Here is a 27,065-nt window from a genome sequence, read left to right as displayed (position 1 = left end):
TTCTTTTATTAAAAGATTTATTGATTTTAGAGGGAGTAAGTGCATAGGGGGGAGGCAAAGAGGGAGAGAAGAGAGAATCTAAAGCAAACTCCCCACTGAGTATGAAGTGTCAGATCACAACCTGACCCACCAAGGTGCCCCTCGGGTTTTTATATTATTCTTAAGTATGTTTATGAACTCTTCAGATATTCTTTTTTTTAAGATTATATTTATTCATGAGAGAGAGAGAGAGACAGAAAGAGGCAGAGACACAGGCAGAGGGAGAAGCAGGCTCCATGCAGGGAGCCCGACATGGGACTCGATCCCGGGTCTCCAGGATCAGGCCCTAGGCTGAAGGTGGCACTAAACTGCGGAGCCACCCGGGCTGCCCCACTCTTCAGATATTCTAAATATTATTTGTTATATATGATGGTGAATACTAATTCTATCCAAGTCTTGTTCTTTGTATTTTAACACTGTGAAGCCTCTGGTCCTACAAAGGTTTTTCGTTTTTATGTGTTTTTTGTTTTGCTTTGTTTTTTATTTTTATGGCTTCTGATTTTTTTTTTAAGATTTTACTTATTTATTCATGAGAGACACAGGGAGAGACGCAGAGGAAGAAGCAGGCTCCCTCTGGGGAGCCTGATGTGGGACTGGATCCCAGGACCCCAGGATCACAACCTGAGCCAAACGCAGACACTCAATCACTGAGCCACCCACATGCCCCTGAATTTTCTTATTCATTGAGACAACTATGTTAAATTATAGAAGATTCATTAATATATATGTTTAAATATTTCCAAAAACAAAGCCAAAGTCAAAATTTCATCATACCAATAAAAACATTCTTCTCAAAGATAACAGCTTTTGGACTTTATTTTACCAGGTGTTTTTTAATACACAGGATATATATGAACAAATAAAAATAGCTTTATTTTTTTAAATATAAATTAGACCACAATATGTAGATTTTCTGCAACTTGGTTTTTTAACTTGAACAAGGTATCATGGGGATATTTCTATGGCTCTATAAGAAGCTCTACCTCATTCTTTTTACTTCCTATATCATGTTCTATAGCAACTATTTCCAAATTGATAGACATTTAGGTTCTTCAAATATTTCACTAGTACAAACCATACTACAGTGAACATCCTCACAAGTGGGAAGTTCTCCAGGATACAGGTACACAGACTATTTTTCTTAAATGTATGACTTGTTGAATGCCTCTTCTTTGAGTATCAAAAGGAATAAACTACTTCTGCATGATTTACCACACTAATTACATTTGATGGCTTTTTCTTTGTTATGCATTTTCTTATGTTGTTTAAGGGCTGAACTCTGGGGAAAAGCCTTCCCACATACATTACATTCATAAGGCTTTTCTCCAGTATGGATCCTCTGATGTTCAACAAGGCCAGAGCTATGCCTGAAAGATTTCCCACATTTCTTACAGTGATAGGGCTTTTCTCCAGTATGAATTCTCTGATGTCCAATAAGGGTTGAGCTCTTTGTAAAGACTTTCCCACAATCATTACATTGATAGGGCTTATTTCCACTATGAGTTTTCTGATGTCCAGCAAAGGATGAGCTATACCTGAAAGATTTTCCACATTTATTGCAGTGATAGGGTTTCTCCCCTGTATGCATTCTTTGATGACTAACAAGAGTTGAGCTCTTCCTAAAGGTTTTTCCGCATTCATTACACTGATATGGTTTCTCACCAGTATGGATTTTTAGATGTTCCAACACAGTTGAGTTATCCCTAAAAGCTTTCCCACATTCATTACACTTAAAAGGCTTTGCTCCACTATGTATTCTCTCATGACGAGTAAGGGCTACATTCTGAGTAAAGGCTTTCCCACAATCATTACATTTGTAGGGTTTCTGACCAGTATGAATTCTCTGATGACGTAAAAGGATAGAGTTCTTTCCAAAAGCTTTTCCACATTCATTACATTTATGAGGTTTCTCTTTAGAATGAATTTTCTGATGATTAACAAATGTTGAGTGCTTCTTAAGGAATTTCCCACATTCAATACATCTATAAGGTTGCTTGCCTGTGTGAATTTTATGATGATTTAAAAGAGATGAGCTGCTCATAAAGGCTATTCCACATTCATTACATTTATGGGGTTTCTCACCAGTATGATTTCTCTGGTGGCTAATAAAAGAGGAATTATATTTGAAGACTTTCCCACATTCCTCACATTTATAATGTATCTTCTCTGTGGAACTTCTGCCCTCCCAGTCCAGGCCTCTTTCCATCATGACACTTTTTGTTTGCTCTCCCAGACCAAATCCTTCAGAAGTACATTGCTTTATGGTGGACATCTTTGTTTGAAACCAGTACTCCTGAACTGAAAAAAAAAAAAAAATTAATTCAAACATTTTCTATGTTGAAATACTAAAAGTGAGAACTGCACAGGATAAAAATAAGTTTCTATTCTACACAACTTAAGGATTGTGTAAAATTAATTCACCCCACTTTGATTCTTGCTAAGAAAAGATAGCAACACTAAAGATAAAAATAAGTAAGAGTCTAAAGAAATAGAAGGAATTATATAATACACTGTATTTAAAGAATGCAAGGAGCATCTAAGAAGTTGGCAAGTTAGGCAGGTAACACAGAAAACACACATCCCCCAAAATAAATGAGAATATGAAAATAAACACATATCTAGAGAGAAAACCACGTATCCCAAAGCAAGTCATGATTGCTAGTGCAGATTCTTACAGGGTGGTACATTTGAGAACATTTTAATGTATTCAAAAATTTATGATTAGCTTTTTCTGAGAATTATTTTTAAAAATTTTATTTATTTATTTGAGAAAGAGAAAGAGCACAAGGAGAGGGAGCATCAGGCAGAGGGAGAGGGAGAAGCAGGCTCCCCGCAGAGCAGGGACCCTGACGTGGGGCTCGATTCCAGCACCCTGGGATCATGACCTGAGCCGAAGGCAGATGCCTAACTAACTGAGCCACCTAGATGCCCCTCTCTGAGAATTTAACAGAGAACCAATATTTAATGTCTCAGAGAGACAAAATATTTAAGGAACCAAAACAGTTCTCAGGCCAAAAGATTTTACTGTAATCTACATTTTTTAAACATATCTTAAAAAGAACATACCAATCAAATGGCAATTTTTTTTTTACAAAGTACACACATGAGACCCAAGAGAAAATAGGTAAGATGATTCTGACAAGTAGATTCTGAAAAACTAATGGAGCCAAATCTGTGATAAAACAAACATTGCCCAATTCTTTTACTGAATGAATTTTTTCTTATATATACACATATACATATATTTATATCTTTTATTATTTATATTTATTAGCCTGGGGAGAGATTCCATATATCAGATACTAGAGCTAAGACTTATTTTTTTAGAACAATTCAAGTGAAGCTGGGTGAGAAACAGCCCAGATCTTTCAAATGGCCTTTGATGGGATATACATTTAGTGCATAATGGTTAAAATAGAGAAAATTTCAAGATACTGATTGTTAAGGTAGGTGGAGGCAAACTAGCCATATGAAGAGAAATGCAGGCATATGGACACTTGTACTATGACAAAGGTAGCTTACAGAGCAATAAGGAAAAGAAAACGACATTAGCACTTGTAAGATGTGGGAGGTGGTTAAACATGAACCCTACCTCTTGCCATACACAAAAATCAACTCTAAGAGGATGATAAATCTAATAATAGGGGCGCCTGGGTGGCTCAGTCAGTTGAGCACCTACCTGCCTTCAGCTCAGGTCATGATCCCAGGCTCCTGGGATCAAACCCCATGTCGAGCTCCCTGCTCAGCAGGAGAGTCTGTTTCTCCCTCTCCCTACCTTGCTCATGCTCTCTCTCACTTGCTCTCACTCTCAAATAAATAAAATATTTTTTTCAAAAATCTAAAAGTAAAAGACAAACAATAAAATGTCTAGAAGTTAACACAAAAGAATGTTTTTAGGAACTTGAGGAAAGGATTTATTAAAAAGGATACAAAAAGCACTGACAAGAAAGGGAAAAAGATTAACTAGCGATCATTAAAATTAAGAATTTCTATTCATCAAAAGACCACTAATAGTGAAAAGCAAAGCACAGAAAGAAGGGTGAGACTGCATATGTAACCAACAAAGTGTTCTCTGAACAGATATTTCATGAAAGATGATATATAATGTTCAATAAACATTTTTAAATGTCCTCAACCTCATTAGATATAAGGGATAAGTATATTAAAACCACAATGAGATACACAACACACCCAAAGAATGCCTAGCTTCAAAAGACTGGCATTACCAAACATTGCTAAATATGGAAAAATGAGTAGTCTCACACACTGATGGTAGAAATATAAATGGCACAAACTTTTGAAAAACCATTTGGCATTATGTACTAATATGTGCATTTCCCATAAAATAAAAATTCTACTCCTGGGTATATGCCCAAAAGAAATGTATCCACACAGGGGCACCTGAGTGGCTCAGTGGTTGAGCATCTGCCTTTCGCTCAGGGCGTGATCCCCATCCGGGGATTTTCAGTTCACACTCCAAACCTACTGAATAAAAAACCCTGAGGGAAGGGCCTTCTAATTGTACTTAAGTATGCATTCTGATGCATGCTAAAGTTTTAAGAATCACTGATCCACAGCAAAGACAATGAATTACAGTGGTCAAATAAACTTTAGTGTTAGATTGAGGGAGGGAGGGGAGGACGGCTAATTACTGGGAAGGATCAACATGGGATTTAGTAATATTGCCAGTGTTCTCTTCCTTGACCTGAGTGCTGGCTACATAGTATTCAATTTAAAAATACGAATTAAAGGATGCCTGGGTGGCTCAGTGGTTGAGTGTCTGCCTTCGGCCCAGGGCGTGATCCTGGAGTCTTGGGATCGAGTCCCACATTGGGCTCCCTGCATGGAGGCTGCTTCTCTCTCCGCCTATGTCTCTGCCTCTGCCTCTCTCTCTGTGTGTCTCTCATGAATAAATAAAGTCTTTTAAAAAAATACTAATTCCGACTGTGTATATATGTATTTTTTATCAATTTTTCTATATATGTATTACATTTTTTAAAGGCTTTAAGAAAGAAAAAGGAAGGCTAGCTTATGAGTCTCTTAATACTTTGATCAGAGAAATCAAAATACAAATTGTAAAATATCTAATAGTCATGAAAACCATATTAGAACTTCTTGTAATGAGACTGGGTGTTACACACAACTGATGAATTATTGAACACTATACCAGAAATTAAGTATGTACTATGTATGTTGGCTAACTGAATTTTAAAAATTTAAAAAAATTTTTTCTTAATTTTAAGAAAGATGATAGTTGAAAAAAGAAACTATTGAATACAGCCAAAACACTGCACAAAAGTTTAAAGCTTTGAATATTTATATTAAATGACCAAGAATGAAAATCAGTGAATTAAGTAAATAATTAAGAAGGTTAGAAAAAGTAAATAAACCTAAGAAAACAAAAGAAAAAAGAAATTAGATTAAAAAACAGAACATAATACATAAATACATCTAAGAACTTTTTTAAAAAGCAAAAGAGTTAATAAATTTTAAAAAGATAAATAAATAATGTAAGAAATCAGCACAAAGTAATCATAACTATAGAGGATATTACAAAAAGAATCATAGGGGTGCCTGCTGGCTCAGTTGGAATAACACACAAATCTTGATCTCAGGGTCATGAGTTTGAACCCTGCATGGCGTGTAGAGGTTATTTTAAAAAATAAATTAAGTAAACTTTTAAAAAATACATAAAAATCAAAAAGAATCATAAAGGCGATTTTGTTCAAAACTATACAGATAAATTTGAGAAATTGAATTACTGGTTATTTTTAGGAAATGGTAAATTATCAAAACCATTTATAATGGTTTTGAGAGGGAGCAAAAATCTATTTGGACAAGTTACTATGAAAGAGAGAATATTACCAAATAATTACTCCCCAGTGCCTCTCCCCTGCTCCCTGACATTAAAAATAAACAAGTAAAAACAAAACACGTGCCAAACTTTCAGGGAAAGAATTCAGGGAACCAGCTATCATGTGAATTAAACCATACCAGAGGATGAAAATAGGAAAGGTCTAAAAAATAATTTTAAGAGGTATCACAAAACTGAAATCAAAACCTAATGAAAATGGCCCTACAAAAAAGAAAAATGTAAATAAATTTTTATAAGTATCAGTACAAAAACTTACACAAAAGATTAGCAAACAGAATCATCTACTGGCATATTAAAAAAAATAATGTAATGATGTCATAACCAAGAGGGTTCTATTAAGAATGCAAAGTCATTAAGATAATTGAGGATAAAATTTACTATCCTAACAGATCAAAAGGGAAAAGAAAGATATCTCCATACAGGCTGGAAAAGCATTTGATAAAATCCAATACCCATGGTTACTTTTTAAAAAATAATTTCTTAATGAAATAAGTGAATTAAATACTTTCTTTACACAATTCTTACACAATAACACAAAATAATTAGGTGAGAAAAACACCCATGTTTAAAGATTTGGAAATAAATTATGACACAAAGAAAGAGACATACAGAAAATTCATGCAAAAGTATATATAGAAAAAAAATGAGAGCCAAGTGCAAAGAATTACAGAGAAGAGAAATTTAAAAAGACCACAAGAAAAGGGAAGTAAATGCTTCCTCATCATTAATATCCCAGCTAAACGGGAGAATCCTACACACAATGCCATTAAAGACACAAAAAGACAATCATATCCATCATTATCATTACTGTTGATAACCCAAAAAAAGTCAATATAAAACAATATAAAAGAAACTTTAGGGATCCCTGGGTGGCGCAGCGGTTTGGCGCCTGCCTTTGGCCCCGGGCATGATCCTGGAGACCCGGGATCGAATCCCACGTCGGGCTCCCGGATGCATGGAGCCTGCTTCTCCCTCTGCCTATGTCTCTGCCTCTCTCTCGCTCTCTCTGTGTGACTATCATAAATAAATAAAAAAGAAAAGAAAAGAAAAGAAAAGAAAAGAAACTTTAGGGACACCTCGGTGGCTCAGTGGTTGAGCACCTGCCTTTGCCTTAGGTCATGATCCTAGGGTCCCAAGGATCGAGTCCTGCATCGGGCTCCCTTTAGAAAGCCTGTTTCTCCCTCTGCCTATCTCTGTCTCTCTCTGTGTCTCTCATGAATAAATAAATTCTTTAAAAAATAAAACAAGGGGATCCCTGGGTGGCTCGGCGGTTTGGTGTCTGCCTTTGGCCTGGGGCGCGATCCTGGGGTCCCGAGATCGAGTCCCGCGTCGGGCTCCCGGCATGGGCCTGCTTCTCCCTCCTCCTGTGTCTCTGCCTCTCTCTCTCTGTGTGTCTATCATAAGTAAAAAAAATAAATCTTTAAAAATAAATAAATAAAATAAATAAAAAATAAAACAAACTTTAAAAAAATACATGAAGTATACTCCTGATTAAAAAAAAATCCAAATTAAAATTACAATAAAAGTTTTTAACTATCAGATTGGCAATTATCAAAAAGTATAACACTGTTGACAACGTATGATCAGACTGGCATTCATACGTTGTCAACAGGAGTATAAATGTATGGATACTGGTATTATCCACTATTTTCAAAAATATATTTACCCTTTCACCTAAAATTCTTTTTCTAGAATTTATCCTATAGATATACTGGTACTTCAGAGAATTGATATGTGTATCAATAATCATTGCATCATTATTCATAGTTATTGTGTCCATTAATAGGGAACTAATTACATAAGTTACAGTACATCCATAAAATGGAACACTATATAGCCATTAAAAAGTAAAACAGCATACACACACAAAAAAAGTAAAACAGTACTCTAAATGATGTAGGTATTTGAAATGATTTCCAAGATATGACAAGAGCAAGATTTAGAATAGTGTACTACCATGTACTTAAAAAAAAAAAAAAAGGAATACATGTATATTCTTGCAAAGCATACATTATATCTGGAAATTTCCACAATAAATTTACACAAAGATGCCTCTAGAAAGAGGAACTGGTATGTGAAGAAGGGTACATACCATTTGAACCATCTGAATTTTGTACCATATGCACTTCTAAAAACTAATTGGATTTTTGAATATGCAAAAAAGGAGTAGGAAGTGTAAAACATGGAATGGTTGTAAATCTTTGAATAAAGATTAATTAGTCTTCCAAATGGAAGAAATGTCAAAGGAAACATTGTTAGCTTTTACTACGTCTAAATTCTAAACACCTTCTATCAAAAAATACCAAAATTAAAACAGAAAGAACAAAGAACAAGAAAGAATGATTTACTACTGTTACTCTATAAAGAATCTACATAGGGGCACCTGTTGGTTCAGTGGGTTAAGCGTCTGCCTTTGGCTCAGGTCATGATCTCAGGGACCTGGGATCAGCCAGGAGTCAGGCTCCCTGCTCAGCAGGGAGTCTGCTTGTCCCTCTCCCTCTGCCCTTCCCTTCTGCCCTTCTGCTTGTCCCTCTCCCTCTACCCTTCCCTACTCATGCTTTCTCTCTCTCTTTCAAATGAATAAATAGAATCTTAAAAAAAAAAAAAAAAAAAAAAAGAATCTACACAAAAATTTAGGGGAAAAAAGTTAAACATAGTAAGAACAAAAAGAATTACTGAAAAGTATTAAAAGCAAAATAAAACCAAAAACCTAGTTTAAACAAATTATGTATTATTGGTATCTTCCATGAAATACAGTTATAAAAGTTTCTCTGAGGATGATATAAGCAAAATAACAGTTTTTTAAGAAAGGAATACTGGGGGGAAAAAAAGAAAGGAATACTGGTAGGATAAATATTTTAGGTGAGAAAAACACCCATGTTTAAAGATTTTGAAATAAACTATGACACAAAGAAAGAGACATACAGAAAATTCATGCAAAAGTATATATAGAAAAAAATGAGAGCCAAGTGCAAAGAATTACAGAGAAGAGAAATTTAAAAAGACCACAAGAAAAGGGAAGTAAATGCTTCCTCATCAGTTTGTTAGCCAAAAATAGTAATTATCTGATAGTCAGGAAACTATGCTTACCCTTGGAATCTGCCACTGTTACAATATGATTAGAGATAATGGATATTAAAGCTAGAAAGGGATATGTAGTCATTTATTTTTTTAAAGATTTTATTTATTAAAAAAAAATAATTCATTTATTTATTCATGTGAGACCCAGAGAGAGAGGCAGAAACATACGCAGAGGGAGAAGTGGGCTCCATGCAGGGAGCCTGATGCAGGACTTGATTCTAGGACTCCAGGATCACACCCTGAGCCAAAGGCAGATGCTCAACCACTGAGCCACCCAGACATTCCTATGTAGTCATCTATTAAGCTAACGAGGAGAGAATTTGAAAGGAATCGAGAATGGATAGAAATAAAGTATATAGCCTGACAAGTGCCTGAAAACAGGAAGGGGCAAAAGCACACAAGGAGACTGAGGATTTTCAGAGTGAGATGTCATGGGCCTAAGGCCCTCAAGAAGGGAGCAGCTCTCCATAGGAATGAAGAGAAAAACTGTAAGTCATTTGGCAAAACAATGACATTAAAAAGAGGAAACTGGTATCAAGTGCCCCAGCCCTGCTTGCCCAGACATGGGCTCTCTAAGATGAGCCTTCTGACCAAGAATCCCTCAACATTCACTGTGCTCAGCTGCTGCTTGAAATGGTTCCCACCTCACTCACCTGAATAATTATCTGATGGGATCTGTTGTACTTCCATCCATGGCTCTGCCCCTTGCTCCAACTGGGTGATTAGTTTGGGTTTGGAAGAGAGAAATCCTATTGTAGATAAAGAAAAAGAAATGTGATTATGCTGGTGAACACAAGAGTTATCCCAAACCTCAGGGAGATCTCCACGTCAGGGAGGCCTAGAGAGTGGTATCAGGATGTCCAAATCATGTAGTTACAGATATATACAGGGAAAATTTAGAGAACTGGGCTAGACTGCACACAAAGCAGCCATCCTAAACTCTGTAAGGCTCTGACTTTCTGAGGGACAGAATGAGCAGTAACTCCAGCCTCTAAGCCTACACTAAAAACAAACAAAATCTCCCATTTACAATTTTCAAATACCCCATATATCCTGTGAAAACCCACAGTTGCCCAGGAAATCAATCTTGAGTTAAAAAGACATCCTTACCCACAGAAAGCAGATTCCCATAGTTTTCCAGCATCACATCTTTGTACAGGGCCCGCTGAGTGGCATCCAAGTATTTCCACTCAAACTGGGTAAAGGCCACAGCCACATCCCCAAATGTCAGTGATCCCTGCAAAATCAAATCCAATTCTGCTCATCCGGAAACTGTTTACACCCTTGACCCTGAAGTAAGGAACCAAGAAGTCCTCACTGGAAAAGGAAAGCAACATATTCAAGGCCAGCTTCTGATATTTCAGATGGTTTATGCAGAGGGAAGTGGAACACAATTAATGAAAGGCTCAAGGAATAAAATATACAACATGCTAAGAAAGCAGACTTGCCACACAGGAACAAAACATTAAAAGAAGCTAGAAAATGAAGCTAGGAATAAGGGGACCTCGTGGCCCCTCATTTCAACCACACTGCCCTCCTTATGCTCTTCCAACACACCAATCATGCTCCCTCCTCTGAGCCTGGCATTTGCTCATCTCTCACTTTGTAGGTCTTTGCATAAATGTTACCTCATCAGAAAGTTCTTTTTTCTCTTCTCCCATTCTCTACCACTCTCTATCTCATGACCCACTTCACTATTTTTTTTTTTTTTTTTAGGATTGTATTTATTTATTCATGAGAGACAGAGAGACTCAGAGACACAGGCAGAGGGAGAAGCAGGTTCCATGCAGGGAGCCCAATGTGGAACTTGATCCCAGATCTCAGGATCATGACCTGAGCCAGAGGTAGACGCTCAACCGCTAAGCCACCTAGGAGTCCCCCACTTCACTTTCTTCACAGGATTTCTCACTACCTGGCAGAATCAGATCTATTGTCAGTATTATCTATAATGTGAGCTCCAAGAGGTTAGGGACCACCTGTGTCATTGCTGTCTCACCAGCCTAAAATTATGCCTGGCGCATTTTGGAAGTGTTCAAGGATCTGTCATTCAACAAATAAAATGAAACTCCAAGACATGCAAAGTAACATTAGCTTTATCCTAGAATTTACTGGGAAACAATACATATTTGTCAATTTCCTTTCATAGCAATAGCAACTTAATATGTACCAGGCACAGTGCTAAGCCCCATTATATATAACATTTATCTGAACTTTCACCAGGACTATCCATAAGGTAAACCTATTTTATAGCTAAAGATACTCAGGCTCAGAGAGTTCAAAAACTTGTTCAAAGTCACTGAGCTGCTTGACTACAGTATGAAAAGAAGCTATAAAAAATGGTAATGAGACTAGAGCAATTTTGAAGACATGGCTATGACATATCAAAAGGAAGAAAATGGATAAAACTAAAAAATACATATGCAGAAGTGTTTCAAATGAAATAACTTGTGTGATAGGAATATGGGTAATCTTTAATTTTTTAAACTTTCTGTTACTCTTAATTTTTATAATACTCAAATACATATTACTCCTGTTAACTTCTCAAAATCCTTCAAAACCCAGTTTTCTGCAGGATAAAGGCAAACTCTAGCTTGGCATTCTAAACTCTGAATGTTTCCCAATTTCTCTGGGCCCAGTTTGTTCCTGTTTCAGATGTAATAGCTTCACTCATGTTGTAGCCTTCACCTAGTCACTCCATCCTCTGCAATTATGCAAGCTTCATTTAATCTTTGGGAAGAACTAAGAGGATTACCACCACTACTACCACCCTCCCCTCACCCTGAACATCAAGAGCACTATTATCACTGTGCCGTGTGTTATCACTCAGACACTAGGGCCTCTCCTTATATGATAAATGAGCCTGTTTCTCATCTTCTTTGAGTTGGCGGCCCCTTTGAGGTGAGCGCTATACTTTACCTACAAAGTATTCTTCAGTTTCTAGCACTCTATAAATCATGGGTAGCAAAAGTCTATTCAGTGAACAACTGTAATGGGTAGAGAGGACTTGGGGCACCTGGGTGGTTTAAGCTGGTTAAGCGTCTGCCTTTGGCTCAGGTCATGGTTCCAGGACCCTGGGATTGAGCCCCACATAGGACTCCCTGCTCAGTGGGTTCCGGGAGCTTGCATCTCCCTCTTCTCCACACTTGTGCGATTTCAGTCGCTATCTCTGTTTCTTTCTCTCAAATAAATAAAATCTTTAAAAACAAAAAATGTGGGGACACCTGGGCGGCTTAGTGGTTGAGCCTTTGGCCCAGGTCCTAATGTCCCGGTCCTGGGTATGCCTGTGTCTCCCTCTGCCTATGTCTGCCTCTCTCTGTGTCTCTCATGAATAAATAAATAAAAGCCTTAAAAAACAAAAATAAAAACAAAAAAAAAAAAATGGGCAAAGACGACACGAAGGGACAACAGTGGGGAGAGATGTCCTTTCTCTGTAAAGCTGCATAATCCAGGACTGGCTCAGGCAACCTAACTTGGTCCAAACACAGGGCAGAGTATCTTCCAGGCAAGAAGTATAAACCCAACTTCACTTTGAAACGGTGGCAATTTCTCGGGGAAAGTTGAAATCAAACTTGCCTGGATCTGGGCTCTTGGTAGTCTTGGGGCCATCTGTCTCCTGAACTGTTCTCCCAGGCAAGGGCAAAGAATCCTGAATAAGCCAATCTGGGAAAGAAGAAAGGAAATATGAGGAAGTCCCTCCATGTCCTAGACTAGCTAGAACTTGCTCTCTGCAGGCTGGACACGAGCAGTCCTCCACCCTCCCTGCTCCCCACGACGAGGGCGGACACAGGAAGGTGGTTCAGGCCAAGGCCCTGGGTCTGCAGTCTGGCCCCGCAGGAGGCTCCAGGCCCAGCTGTCAGTCGGTCAGTCTGGCACCCTCGCCAACAAGGCGGAAAGTCTCGTCAGTGACTCCATCTCCGGGCCTCAGTGGAAGCCTTTAAACTTTGTCAGGCGCCAGACTCGGGCGGCCCCTCGCTGGGGCACGGCTCCTCGGGGTGGGGCCCCAGCCACATCTGCGGTCCCCTCCGGAACCTCCTGAATCCCGGGGAACACAGGGGCGCACCAGGTCTCAGAGCCCCAGCTCGGTGGCGGCAACTTCAGAACCGAGCTGGGCGGGCAGCGCGGCGAGGCTGCGCGCGCCGAAGAACTGCGACCACCCGAGGTACTGGCCGCCGACACCCACGAGCTCGCGGGAGCCTCGCTTTACTCACACGGAGGCCCCCAGGGCCGGAAACGGAAGCGGCTGCCGGCGCCTCTGGGAAATGTAGTCTCGGGAGCTGGCCAGGCGGTCTCAGGGTCTCCGGGTCTCCATCCTACGCTTATCACTCGTGGCCGGCGGGGGGGAGCTTTGAAAAGTAATTGGGCCTTGGTCACAGCTCCAGAAATTCTGGATTAATGCTCTGGGTGTAGTCCTGGCATCGGGATTTTTTTTGAAGCTCCCAGGTGATTCTAGTGTGCAGCCAAGATTGGCGGCATCCAACGCTAGAAACATGCAAATCTGTGAGATATGGTTTATGTTTCTTTGGGGCAGCTGTTTATGATTGATTTGTTCACTTGTTTCCAAGTTATCTCATTTTTATTTTAAGCAAAGAAAATGCATATTAGAAAAGTAGAGCACCCAAGGTGCCTGGGTGGCTGTCAGGTTAAGTGTGTGCCTTCCACTCAGGTCCTGATCCCAGGGCCCTGGCATGGAGCACGCATCTGGTGTCTTGCTCAGTGGGGAGCCTGCTTTGCCGTCTCCCTCTGCCTGCCATTCCCCCCCTGCTTGCGCTGTCAAATAAATAAATAAAATCGTTAAAAAAAAAAAAAAGCACCCAAAACACTAGATTTTCTGTTTGTTGACATAGAAGATGCAATAAGATTAAATCCATTTTTGAAAAATGTGTAAATATCTCGAAAAAAATTCCTACTTATAAGCTCCAGGAATTGGACAACTCAGGAAGGAAAATGTATCTCTTTTGTGCAATTAGGACTTTTTATTTAAAAGACTATCCCTCAGAAGGGGACACTTATTCACCACATTAACAGTGATTAACCAGTGCCCTTCTAAATGCCACTGACTATTCTAGATGGTAAGGCTAGAGCACTTGACAAGGACTCCCTCCTTAACCAAACTTTGGCCAGGATCCTCTGAATCCTCTTCTAGAAGGCCTTGTCTTTTCTTTAGTGAGCCCAATTTTAGCAAAGAATCCTACTAAGCCAGTTCAAGAATTCCCCAACCCGGGATCCCTGGGTGGCACAGCGGTTTGGCGCCTGCCTTTGGCCCAGGGCGCGATCCTGGAGACCCCAGATCGAATCCCACATCGGGCTCCCGGTGCATGGAGCCTGCTTCTCCCTCTGCCTGTGTCTCTGCCTCTCTCTCTCTCTCTGTGACTATCATAAATAAATTAATTAATTAAAAATTAAAAAAAAAAGAATTCCCCAACCCTTGGAATCCAATCAAGCTCTTCTTTCCCCACCCTTGATATTACACTCTCCCTCCCCCCACCTTGATATCTAACCAATTTCTTCATAGTCATTTTCCATTTACTCCCTCACCCTATCAGCTGGCTATAAATCCCCACTTGTCCCTGTTGTATTGGGAGTTAAGTCCAAGTTCTCTCCATATTGCAATGCAATAAAGTCTTGAATAAAGTCTTCTTTGCAAGTTTCAAAAGGTGTCATATTATTTCTCTTTAAGGCAGTGAACAAAACAAATAATGTCCCTCCCCTCAAAGATCTTACATTCAAATGGACATCTGAAAAAGAGAGATTCAACAAAATCAGGATAAAAAGGAGAGAAAAGGATTCTTATTTAATATAGAGCTTTAAAAATGTCCACAATAGGGACGCCTGGGTGGCTCAGCAATTGAGCGTCCACCTTCAGCCCAGGGCGTGGAGTCCCGGGATCAAAAGTCCCACATCAGGCTCTCTGCAGGGAGCCTGCTTTTCCCTCTGCCTGTGTCTCTGCCGCTGTGTGTGTGTGTGTGTGTGTGTGTGTGACATGAATAAATAAATAAAATCTTTAAAAAAAAATATCCACAATAGCCAAACTGTGGTAGGAGCCAAGATCTCCTTTGATAGATGAATGGATATAGAAGATGTGGTATACACACACACACACACACACACACACACACACACTGGAATATTACTCAGCCATGAGAAAGGATGAATACCTACTATTTACATCAACCAGGATGGAACTGGAGGGTATTATTTTGAGTGAATAAGTCAATTGGAGAAAGACGATTATCATATGGTTTCACTCATATGTGGACTATAAGAAATAGTGAAAGGGACCATAAGCGAAGGTGGGGAACTGAGGAGGGAAAAATTAGAGAGGAAAACAAATCATGAGACTCCTGACTCTGAGAAACAAACAAAGGGTTACAGAAGTGGAGGTGGATGGAAGGATAGGGTAACTGGGTGATGGGCATTAAGAAGAGCACATGATGTGATGAGCACTGGGTATTATACTATATGTTGGCAAATTAAATTTAAATTAAAAAAATAGAGCTGTAAGGACTGGCCCCTTTGTTAAGAGATCATTTGTGCAGAAGTCAGAAGGAAGTGAAGTAACAAGGAGTATATCTGTGGGAAGTTAGTTTCTGGCAGGTAAAATACCAGATACAAAGCAACTACAGAGTGTGCTTCATTTATTTGAGGAACAGCAAAAGGTCAATGTAGTTAAAACACTAAAGACAGGTAAAGGCTAGATCATGTTTGTGATGTAATTTTACATGTCAGCTTGATTGGGCTAAGGGATGCCCAGACAACTGGTAAAACATTAATTCTGGGTATGTCTGTGAGAGTGTTTCCAGAAAAGAAAGATTAGCATTTGAATCAATAGACTGAGTAAAGAAGATCTACCTTTACCAACATGGGCAGACATAATCCAATCCACTGAAAGCTCAGTTGAACAAAAAAGTGGAGGGAGTATGAATTCTCTTTCTTCTTGAGCTGAGACATCCAATTTCTCTTGTCCTCAGACATCTAAGCTTCTGGTTCATAGGCCTTCAGACTTTAGGACTTCCTCCAGCATATCACTCCTCCCTTCTCAGGCTTTCAGCCATTGGCTCCCATGGCTCTCGGGCCTTCACATGTAGAACTGAATTATACTGCCAGCCTTACCAGTTCTCCAGCTTGCAGATGGCAGATCATGGGACTTCTCAGCCTCTATAACCAAATGAGCCAACTAATTAATTAATTAATTACACATATCCTATCATTGTTTCTCTGGATGACCTAATACAATATTGGTCCATTTAGTACAAGGAAGAACATTGGCTCTTACTTTGAATAAGATAAGAAGCCATCAGAATGTGGGGAATTGGAATCCTCATGCATTGTTGGTAGGCTCATAAAATGGTGTGGTCACTCTGGAAAACAGTTTGGTAGCTCCTCAAAACTTTAAACATGGAGCTACTATATCACTCAGTGATACCATTCCTAGATGCCTACCAAAGAGAAATGAAAATATACATCTACACAAAAACTTGTACACAAGTGTTCATAGCAGTGTTATTCATAAGAGCCAAAAGTGGGAAAGGCACAAATGTCCATCAACTGTCCATTTTATCCACTGCACTACAGCAAGGGTCTACTGCAATGGATAAAAAAAGTATAGTATATCCAAATAGTGGAATATCTGGCAATAAAAGGAATGATGTATTGATATATGCTACATAATTGATAAACTTTGAAGCAATACTAAGTAAAAAAAGATAGTTATAAAATACAATATAATTCCATTTATACAAAATGTCCAAAAAAAGACACTTCTCAGAAACAGAACATGTATTAAACATATTAAAATATATCCTGCCAGTAAATGGAGGGAAGAAGGAATGTGGAGTGACTGTTAATAGGTATGAAGTGATGGCGGATGATAAAATGTTCAAGACAGAAATTACATTTGTTTCCTAGGGCTATCATAACAAAGTACCACAAACGTAAGAAATAGAAGTTAATTTTCTCTGTCTGGAGGCTAGAAGTTCATTATCAAGAGAGGCTGGTTCCTTCTGAGACTTTGGGTAGAATCCTTCCTGGACTCTCCCTAGCTTCCTTTGGTTGCTGTCAATCCAATTTCTTGGCTTGAATTCTCCTGTGTATCTGTCTTCATATGGTATTTCCTCTTAGAACAGCTAGATTTATTGGATTAGAGCCCACCCTAATGACCTCATCTTAACTTGATTATATCTACAATCCCATTTCCAAAAAAGGTTACATTCTGGAGTTACTGGGCATCAGGCCTCAAGTATGAAGGGGGAGGGGGAGGACACAATTCAACCCACAACATTTAGTTTTGTGTTTTATGTTTTGTTTCTTAATGTTTTACCTTTAATACTCTCTAATTTATTCTTAATAAAATTCACATAAGAGAAAGGATCTAAATTTGTCTCAAATGATTGGATAATCTTTCCAGCGCCATTCATTGAAAGGTCTATTCTTTCTTCCAGTAAATGAAATGCCATCATTATCTTATGCCACACTATACTGTCTCTCGAACAAAAGTTTGAGAGATTTCTTAACCCGTGCTGCTTTTCAGAAGCACAGGGCTCAGCACACAATGTTACATTGCACATCTAGTTTTAGGTGTACAATATAGTGATTCAACAAGTCTATACATTATGCTGTGCTCACAAGTGTAGCTACCATCTTTCACCATACAACTATTATAATACCATTGACTATATTCTGTGTTGTATTCTGTGTTGTACCTTTTATCCTCATGACTTATTGACAAAACATTGTTGACCGAAAAAAAAATTAGTTTCTAAAACAGCCTGTGTAGTATAATCCCATGTAGTATCTCACATAGTAATGAGATAATGCCAGAAACATGCTCAGCAAGGGTCTACTACAAGATATGACTCAATCTTATGCCAAGTCCCATGCTAAACTTTCTACTTGAATTATCTCATTTAATACTTAAAGCAACTACAATTACTATTCTCACTAGCAAAAAGTTTTTGTTACAGAAATTTCAAAATATGCACAACACAGAATAATATAACTAGTCTCCATGCATCCATAACCCAGGTTCACAAACATCAAGAGCATGCCAGTTTTATCTATCACCCTTCCTCTCTTACTGACCTATTTAATCTACAAATAATCAGGTACATATCTTACCTATGGGCACCTTATTTTTTTACATTATACCATTGTCACACTTAAAAAAATAATTCAAGAGACTGATATGCAAATTGACAATGGCAAGACCACATATAAAAATGGCCTGTAGGAACTATCCCAGGAAACCAACCTACAATCTACAATAACTAGTCCAGAAGTCAACCTGCTTGCAGACTGACTTATAAGAAATCAGAACGTCACCTCTAGCAATTAGCCCAGGCAGCCAGACTATCAATCACCCCCAAACAGGCCTTGATTAATAACTGTCAGTTACCCAAATTTGTCCCCACTTCCAGCTTAGGATTAATCAGAGAAAGCCAAATATACTCCAATCATATAGGATGCCCTCTTCTATGTAGCTATCCCTTTTCCCCTTGCCAACAGCCTGCAATCGGGGCATAAATGAAGCCTTCCCTTTTTTCCACTTTAAAACTTTACCACTCCACTGCCCTTTGAGTCTCTGCCAAAATGCAAGTGAACGAGTAAGTGCAGGAATAATGCTTAGGTGCATCTGGTAATGTGTATAATATAACTATGAGTTTTCATAGCCCTGGGGCTGTCTACCTGCCCCCCCCCCCCCCCCCCCCCCCCCCCCCCCGCCGCCAGAAGGCAGCACCAAGAGCTCTTCATTATTGCGCAGGACTAACTTCCTTCCTCTCGCCTCACTGCTTGCCTGGGGGCACTCGACCAATTGTCTTCTTTTCTCTGGGCCTCAATTCCCAGTCTGAAGAGTGAAGAGGACTGGATGAGACCCCTTATTACCCTCTTCATTTCTATGGTTATACAGCATTGGAGCACATCCTGGGGACAGTTTGGGAAACAGAGCAGGAGACATTCTTAGACTGTTCAGGGCTCTGGACAGAGAAAGTTCCGTGCTCCCCTGCTCCAACCAGAAGCCAAGCTGGCCAAGGAAAGGGCTCACATCCACAATGGAGCCCTGACCTCCCTTTTCTAGCTCCAACAGTGATTTCTCCAGCTTTCCTAGGAGTCCGCTGTGACCAGACCTGCATTTGCACCACCCTAGATGGCCTGGCATTTCTATATTGGCTTGATCCCCCAGCAGGCTGGACTGGGAGGCAGAGTCCAAGGGGTCCCACAGAAGTTCCTTTCTTCATCTCTCTTCTGGCCTGTTTCATCTGAGATCCCTTGAAAACATGAGATGACAGACAAATGCTCTATAGTGAAAGTGCTTCCAATTCCAAGGTGCTGAATTTCAATCCTGGCTCTGCCATTTACCAATAGCAGGAGCTTGTGCAAGTCATGGCCCCCTTTCTCTCTCATTCTCTGTGCCTTCAGCTTAAGACAAGTGAGGAGTAACCCCTATTTTGCAGTGCTATTAACAGGCAAGGATGAACATTGGGCCGTGAGCCCAGTGCAGAGCATCCAGGAGGAAATCAGTAAATGGAAGTTGTGTGTCTCCCAAGAGCTCTCCAGCCAAGACACCAAGACTGAGATGCTCCCTGGCCAGTGCTCCTCCAGGTCCCAAGACCCCACAGGCAGAAGATGCAGACCCCAAACGAAGACTTCTCAAACTTCCTCCCAGTGCACCTGGCCCTGGCAACATAAAGAACATCCTGGAAACGGGGGCTTAGCAGGGCCTCGATGGCCTCGGGAAACATACCATTACTGCCCTTCTCTGGGATCAGGGTTGAATCAGCTAAGGAGAGATGCCAAAAGGGTACTGGATAGGGGTAGGGCAGACTAAAATAAGACAGAAAAATAAAGCACGGTTAGATCATCCACATGGCAGATCAATTGCCTTGGAAAACAGATACAAACATTCCCATAAGCCTCAGTCCCACTATTTAGGCAAAAAGTTCCTTACGATATTGTGAGTCCCCCAAACAGGACTCCAGAAGGAATACTACTAACAAGTCTACATTCATAAATGTGACCACTTGGAAGCAATGAACCTAATCCCTGAAATCCAGAAACTACCCCACCCCCCAAAAATAGATAATCTGAATGGTCATATTAACTATTAAAGAAACTGAACTTGTGGGATCCCTGGGTGGCGCAGCGGTTTGGCGCCTGCCTTTGGCCCAGGGCGCGATCCTGGAGACCCGGGATCGAATCCCACATCAGGTGGTATGTATGTATGGTGTATGGAGCCTGCTTCTCCCTCTGCCTATGTCTCTGCGCCTCTCTCTCTGTGACTATCATAAATAAATAAAAATTAAAAAAAAAAAAGAAACTGAACTTGTAATTTAAAATAAAAAGAAATCTCCAGGCTTACATTGTTTCACTGAAGAATTCTATCAAACATTCAAAGAGGAACTAACATAAATTTTAGGCGACCTATTCCAAAAAATAAGAGGAAATATGTCCCCACCTCATTTTATGAGGCCATTATTATCCTGATAACCCAAAGCAGGGTTATCAAAACAACAAAACAAGTACAGACCAATATCTCATTAATTGAGATGTAAAATTCCTCAATAAAATATTATCAAATCAAATCCGGTAATGTAAAAAAGGATTATATACCACAGTCAAGGGGAATTTATTCCACATATGCAAGATAGGTTCAGTATCTGAAAACCTAATATAATCTACCATATCAATACTAAAGAAAAAAAAAACATTAAGATCATTCAACTGATAGAAGAAAAAGCATTTCAGGGTGCCTGGGTGGCTCAGTTGGTTAAGTGTCTGCCTTTGGCTCAGGTCATGATCCTGGAGTCCTGAGATTGAGCCCCCATCTGTCCAGGTTCCCTGCCCAGCGGGAATTCCGCTTCTCCCTCACCCTGTCCCTCTGTCCCTCCCCCCACTCATGTGTAAGCACATTTTCTCTCTCTCAAATAAAGAAAATCTTAAAAAAAAAAAAAAAGAAAAGAAAAAGCAATTTCATAAAATCCAACAACTACTCATGACAACAATACCCAGCAAATTATGAATAGAAAGGTAATTCCTCAAACTGACAAAGATCTGGGACGCCTAGGTGGCTCAGGAATGCCTGGGTGGCTATGCGGTTGAGCATTTGCCTTGGGGCTCGGGGCATCTGGGATCAAGGGCTGCTTCTCCCTCTGCCTAGGTCTCTGCCTCTCTCATGAATAAATAAATAAAATCTTTTTTTAAAAATTGACAAAGGCCTAAAGTTAACACTAAACTTAAATGTTAAATAAACAAACAAACAAACAAACAAACTTAAATGTTATGATCAAACGCCTTCTCCCTAAGATAGTAACAAACAAGGATGTCTGCTCTCATCTTACGCATCATAGTGCTGGAAATTCTAGCTAGTGCAGTAGGTCAGAAAAAACAAAGGGATACAGAATGGAAATAAAGAAGGAAAATGAGCTTTAATTATAGATGACATAATTCTCTATGGGAGCAATGTCAAAAAAGCATTTAAAAAAGAAAACCCTCTGATAACCACCAAGTTTAGGAACATCACTGTGTCCAAGATCAACACACAAAAATTAATCACTTTTCTATATACTAAACAATAAATGTGAAAACTGAAATTTAAAATTATCTTTCCTGGGGATCCCTGGGTGGCGCAGCGGTTTGGCGCCTGCCTTTGGCCCAGGGCGTGATCCTGGAGACCCAGGATCGAATCCCACGTCGGGCTCCCAGTGCATGGAGCCTGCTTCTCCCTCTGCCTCTCTCTCTCTCTCTGTGTGACTATCATAAATAAATAAAAATTTTAAAAAAATTATCTTTCCTAAAAAAATAATTTTTTAAAAATTATCTTTCCTGGGGATTCCTGGGTGGCTCAGCAGTCTAGCACCTGCCTTCAGCCCGGGGCGTGATCCTGGAGTCCCAGGATCGAGTCCCACGTGGGGCTCCCTGCATGGAGCCTGCTTCTCCCTCTGCCTGTGTCTCTGCCTCTCTCTTTCTCTGTGTGTCTCTCATGAATAAATAAATAAAATCCTTTAAAAATAATAAAAAATAAAAATAAATAAATAAAAATACATAACTGAAAAAAATTGGGAATAATAATGTATTCTCTCACAGACAATAATGGGTGTTAAGCACATGCTGTGTATGAATATGGTCCTGTGGGAACATGCTGTGAAGGGGTACAGATTGTATTTATGTATACAGTTTGTGTGAATGAGTACGGGATCTGTTTGTAGGCGAGTTGATCACTGTCAGCAGAATGCCAGTCAGCATACATCCCAAGATCCCAGCACCATCCTGGGAGGAAATTCTCCAGGGATCATTCTCCAGGGATTCTAAACTGTGCAGAACACAATGTGATTATCTTTGTCCCTATAACAACCCCTGCTGAGGGCCCTCAACTCATCCCTACCAATACTTCCTGACATTTTCTAAGTACAATGCACCACATTTCAGTGGTAATTATCTTCAACCATACAGAACCCTGGAAAGTTACTGAAATACTTTCACTCCCTTTGCCTTCCTGGGGGTTTCCTTGAAAAGGTCTGTGATTACTGGGTCCCTTTCATAAATAAAGAAAACCAAGTCCTGAAAGGGAAAATTACATGGAAATGCAGGGTAATTATAAAGGGAATCAACTCTGAAGAACTCGTGCTTTGGAATATTAAAAAAAAAAAAAAACCTCTAGATTTGAATCCATTTTCCACCCTTATCATGAGACACTGAATATGCTTTTTGAAACTTTTAAAATGTAAAAGCTGTAAAATGGAGTCGCACAAACCTACCCTCTCAGTAAAGTGTATGGAAAAGTTACATAAGATAAAGGTATGGTATTTGGTATATATATATAGGCTAATTACTTGCTTAATTTGTTAAAAGACATAGAACCAGGATTATAGAACCTAACTGCTCTCCTAAATATTCCCTGATCCATTGATTCTGTCACCCTTGCCCTGACTCTCACTCTCTGATGTTCTCATCTACCTCTCATCCAATTTAGAGGCCACAGCTCATCACTATGGTTACCAGTCCTTTGTATATATGGACAACTCTTTTGTGTGTGTCTCACTAGTGATACTCTCCTGATAAAACACCAAACCTGGTTGAATCCAATTCCCTGCCTGTTCTGTGCTTGTACTTGTGTAGTAGATGTAGACTGAGAAAAAACTTATAGCCGTGATGATTAGTCTCATTTTCAATTTATGACCACTAAGGTCAAGTGGGCCCTTAATGCTGCCCAGCTATCCTACTACATTTGCTTAGTCCAACCATTTTCTTAAATGACAACTTCACAGCTTCTCCTCTCCAAGCCTCTGACAACTCCTCCCATTTCACTCATAGCTGATGACTTTGCTTTCTATGAGAAAAGTACATTTGCCTACCTTTCTCTACTGGAATCTGTAGGCTCTACTTTCCAATCTGGTATCTCCTAGGAAGATAATTTGTGCTCCACAGACAAAAGGTAAGAAAGTAACTCAGAGGAGGAGATTGTCCAAACATGGTAGGTCACCCAAATGTGTCACTGTCCTAATCCCAAGAAACCAAATGTTACCTGATACAGCAAAATGGATTTTGTAAATGTGACTAAATTAAAGATCGCGAAATAGGGAAATTATCCTGGATTATTCAGGTAGGCCTGATGTAAGGCCTTATATGAGTCCTTAGAAGAACACAAGAAGAGTCAGTGCAAGAGAAGGTAATGTGATGACAGAAGCAGAGGTTGGATGGAGTCAAGCACTTTGAAGATGGAAGTAGAGGCCATAAGCCAAGGAATAGAGGCTGTCAAATGTACTTTGAAAAAGACAAGGAAATGGGCACCTGGGTGATCCCGGGGTCCTGGAATGAGTCCAGCATTGGGCTCCCTGCTGGGAGCCTGCTTATCCCTCTGCCTATGTCTCTGCCTCTCTCTGTGTCTCTCGTGAATAAATAAATAAAATCTTTTAAAAAAAAAGAAAAAGACAAGGAAACAGATCCTCCTCTAAGCCTCCAGAAGGAACCAGCTGTGCTGATACCTTGATGGAGCCCAATGAAACTGACTTCAGACTTCTGACCCCCAGAACTAGGAAAATAAATTTGTGTTTGCGTTTAATGCAATCCCATCGTTTAATGCAATCCCTATCAAAATATCATGGACTTTCTTCAGAGAGTTAGAACAAATTATTTTAAGATTTGTGTGGGGGATCCCTGGGTGGCGCAGCGGTTTAGCGCCTGCCTTTGGCCCAGGACGCGATCCTGGAGACCCAGGATCGAATCCCACGTCGGGCTCCCGGTGCATGGAGCCTGCTTCTCCCTCTGCCTGTGTCTCTGCCTCTCTCTCTCTCTGTGTGTGACTATCATAAATAAATAAAAATTAAAAAAAATAAAATTAAGATTTGTGTGGAACCAGAAAAGACCCCGAATAGCCAGCGGAATTTTAAAAAAGAAAACCATATCTGGGGGCATCACAATGCCAGATTTCAGGTTGTACTACAAAGCTGTGGTCATCAAGACAGTGTGGTACTGGCACAAAAACAGACAAATAGATCAATGGAACAGAATAGAGAATCCAGAAGTGGACCCTCAACTTTACGGTCAACTAATATTCGATAAAGGAGGAAAGACTATCCACTGGAAGAAAGACGGTCTCTTCAATAGATGGTGCTGGGAAAATTGGACATCCACATGCAGAAGAATGAAACTAGACCACTCCCTTGCACCATACACAAAGATAAACTCCAAATGGATGAAAGATCTAAATGTGAGACAAGATTCCATCAAAATCCTAGAGGAGAACACAGGCAACACCCTTTTTGAACTCGGCCACAGTAACTTCTTGCAAGATACATCCATGAAGGCAAGAGAAACAAAAGCAAAAATGAACTATTGGGACTTCATCAAGATAAGAAGCTTTTGCACAGCAAAGCTAAAAGACAACCTACAGAATGGGAGAAGATATTTGCAAATGACGTATCAGATAAAGGACTAGTTTCTAATATCTGTAAAGAACTTATTAAACTCAACACCAAAGAAACAAACAATCCAATCATGAAATGGACAAAAGACATGAAGAGAAATCTCACAGAGGAAGACATAGACATGGCCAACAAGCACGTGAGAAAATGCTCTGCATCACTTGCTATCAGGGAAATACAAATCAAAACCACAATGAGATACCACCTCACACCAGTGAGAATGGGGAACATTAACAAGGCAGGAAACCACATATGTTGGAGAGGATGCGGAGAAAAGGGAACCCTCTTACACTGTTGGTGGGAATGTGAACTGGTGCAGCCACTCTGGAAAACTGTGTGGAGGTTCCTCAAAGAGTTAAAAGTAGACCTGCCCTACGACCCAGCAATTGCACTGCTGGGGATTTACCCCAAAGATACAGATGCAATGAAACGCCAGGACACCTGCACCCCGATGTTTATAGCAGCAATGTCCACAATAGCCAAACTGTGGAAGGAGCCTCGGTGTCCATCGAAAGATGAGTGGATAAAGAAGATGTGGTTTATGTATACAATGGAATATTCCTCAGCCATTAGAAACGACAAATACCCACCATTTGCTTCAACGTGGATGGGACTGGAGGGTATTATGCTGAGTGAAGTAAGTCAATCGGAGAAGGACAAACAGTGTATGTTCTCATTCATTTGGGGAATATAAATAACAGTGAAAGGGAATATAAGGGAAGGGAGAAGAAAAAGACTCCTAACTTGGGGAAACGAACTAGGGGTGGTGGAAGGGGAGGAGGGCGGCGGGTGGGGGTGAATGGGAGACGGGCACTGAGGGGGACACTTGACGGGATGAGCACTGGGTGTTATTCTGTATGTTGGCAAACTGAACACTAATAAAAAATAAATTTATTATTTAAAAAAATAAATGTAAATTTGCCCTTTTAAAAAAATGAAAATAAAAATTAATGTGGGGTAAAAATAAAAGTAAAAAAATTTGTGTTTGTTGTATGTCCCTAGGTTTGTGGTAATATATTACAGCAACAATTGGAAGCTAATACACAAATGAAGGGGGAAGATACAGAGCAGTCCAGGCAACATTTGACTCCCAGAATAAACCTGAAGGGAAGGTACTGGGGAGAACTGGAGTGGTGCTGCATGGAAGAATTTTGGCGCCCTCCCCTTGAAGGCTATAACAATTAAAAGCATCTCAAGAGGGCAGGGTTTGTGTCCCTGGTAAGTTTATGATACACAGTAAATACTACAGAATTTTTATTTTTTATTTTTTTAAAGATTTTATTTATTCATGAGAGACAGAGGCGGGAGGGGGGCAGAGACACAAGCAGGAGTTGCAGGCTCCCTGCACGGAGCCCAACGCGGGACGGATCGCGGGGCTCCAGGATCAGGCCCTGGGCCGAAGGCGGCGCCAAACCGCTGAGCCACCCGGCTGCCCATACTATAGAATTTTTTAAAGCGAACTATAGGCCCATATATGTGGCACGACCCCATGTTGTTTAAAACACACACACACATATGCATATACACATAGCAAAGAGTTCTGAATGTTGCAGGACTGATGACCTCATCTCCGAATCTTTGCTCCAAGAACCATATACAGTGACAAGAGGATTGCAAAGCACATCCTAACCCACACACCCACACACCAGTACCCCTTAATCCTCCAACTCAGCTCTACTTTTTCCATTACACATATCCCTGTATAATAAATTCCATACCATTTATAATTAATTGCTTTTTTGTCCCACTAAAGTTTAACATCCACAGCGATTTTTAAATTCCTGGAACAAGGTAGGCCCTCATGTTTGCCAAATGAATGAACTCTAGAACCGAGATGATGCTGCTGAGTAGCATATATTCGTTTCAGAATATTTTTAAAAACAAAGACAAAAATTACAGGTGATATTTGCGTTCTTTTCACGCCAGTAACACTTTAGCAAAATAAAACATCCTTTAATGGGTATTCCTAAATAATCCTTACGCGTCTGTAACTAAAAAAATTTTAAAATAAATAAATAAGTATCTTGAACAAATTAGACTCCAACCTCAAAGAACAGCCAACACACCCGCAGAACCCAGAGCCGAGAACGCGCCCCGGGCATCGCGGTCGGTGTATTGCGGCCCCGCGCTGGAAGCGTGCGCCGGAAGCGGGCGTG

At 40.0% G+C, this 27,065-nt stretch overlaps 2 protein-coding genes across 4 annotated transcripts in view; one reads left to right on the top strand and one right to left on the bottom strand.

Moving 5' to 3' along the window:
* The window catches only part of LOC140621202 (uncharacterized), a 57,118-nt gene that overhangs the window by 16,208 nt on the left and 13,845 nt on the right, over positions 1–27,065 (top strand). The window lies entirely within an intron of this gene.
* On the bottom strand, positions 838–27,062 carry ZNF485 (zinc finger protein 485). Of its 3 annotated transcripts, XM_072806241.1 has the most exons (7): positions 26,955–27,062; positions 15,845–16,150; positions 13,204–13,338; positions 12,569–12,655; positions 10,106–10,232; positions 9,649–9,744; positions 838–2,337 (listed from the first exon to the last, which is right to left on the bottom strand). In XM_072806241.1, the coding sequence occupies exons 4-7, from the start codon at positions 12,599–12,601 to the stop codon at positions 1,256–1,258; spliced, it is 1,338 nt and encodes a 445-aa protein (XP_072662342.1). In that variant the 5' UTR covers positions 12,602–12,655; positions 13,204–13,338; positions 15,845–16,150; positions 26,955–27,062; the 3' UTR covers positions 838–1,255. The 3 variants fall into 3 exon arrangements, with proteins under 3 accessions (XP_072662342.1, XP_072662341.1, XP_072662340.1); XM_072806240.1 differs by lacking the exons at positions 15,845–16,150; positions 26,955–27,062 and having other exon boundaries at positions 13,056–13,222; XM_072806239.1 differs by lacking the exons at positions 13,204–13,338; positions 15,845–16,150; positions 26,955–27,062 and having other exon boundaries at positions 12,569–13,197.

Source organism: Canis lupus, chromosome 29 (genome assembly GCF_048164855.1).
Source record: "Canis lupus baileyi chromosome 29, mCanLup2.hap1, whole genome shotgun sequence".
Lineage (NCBI taxonomy): Eukaryota > Metazoa > Chordata > Mammalia > Carnivora > Canidae > Canis > Canis lupus.
Note: the sequence above shows the minus strand (reverse complement) of the source record. Positions and strands in the feature narration are given on the sequence as shown.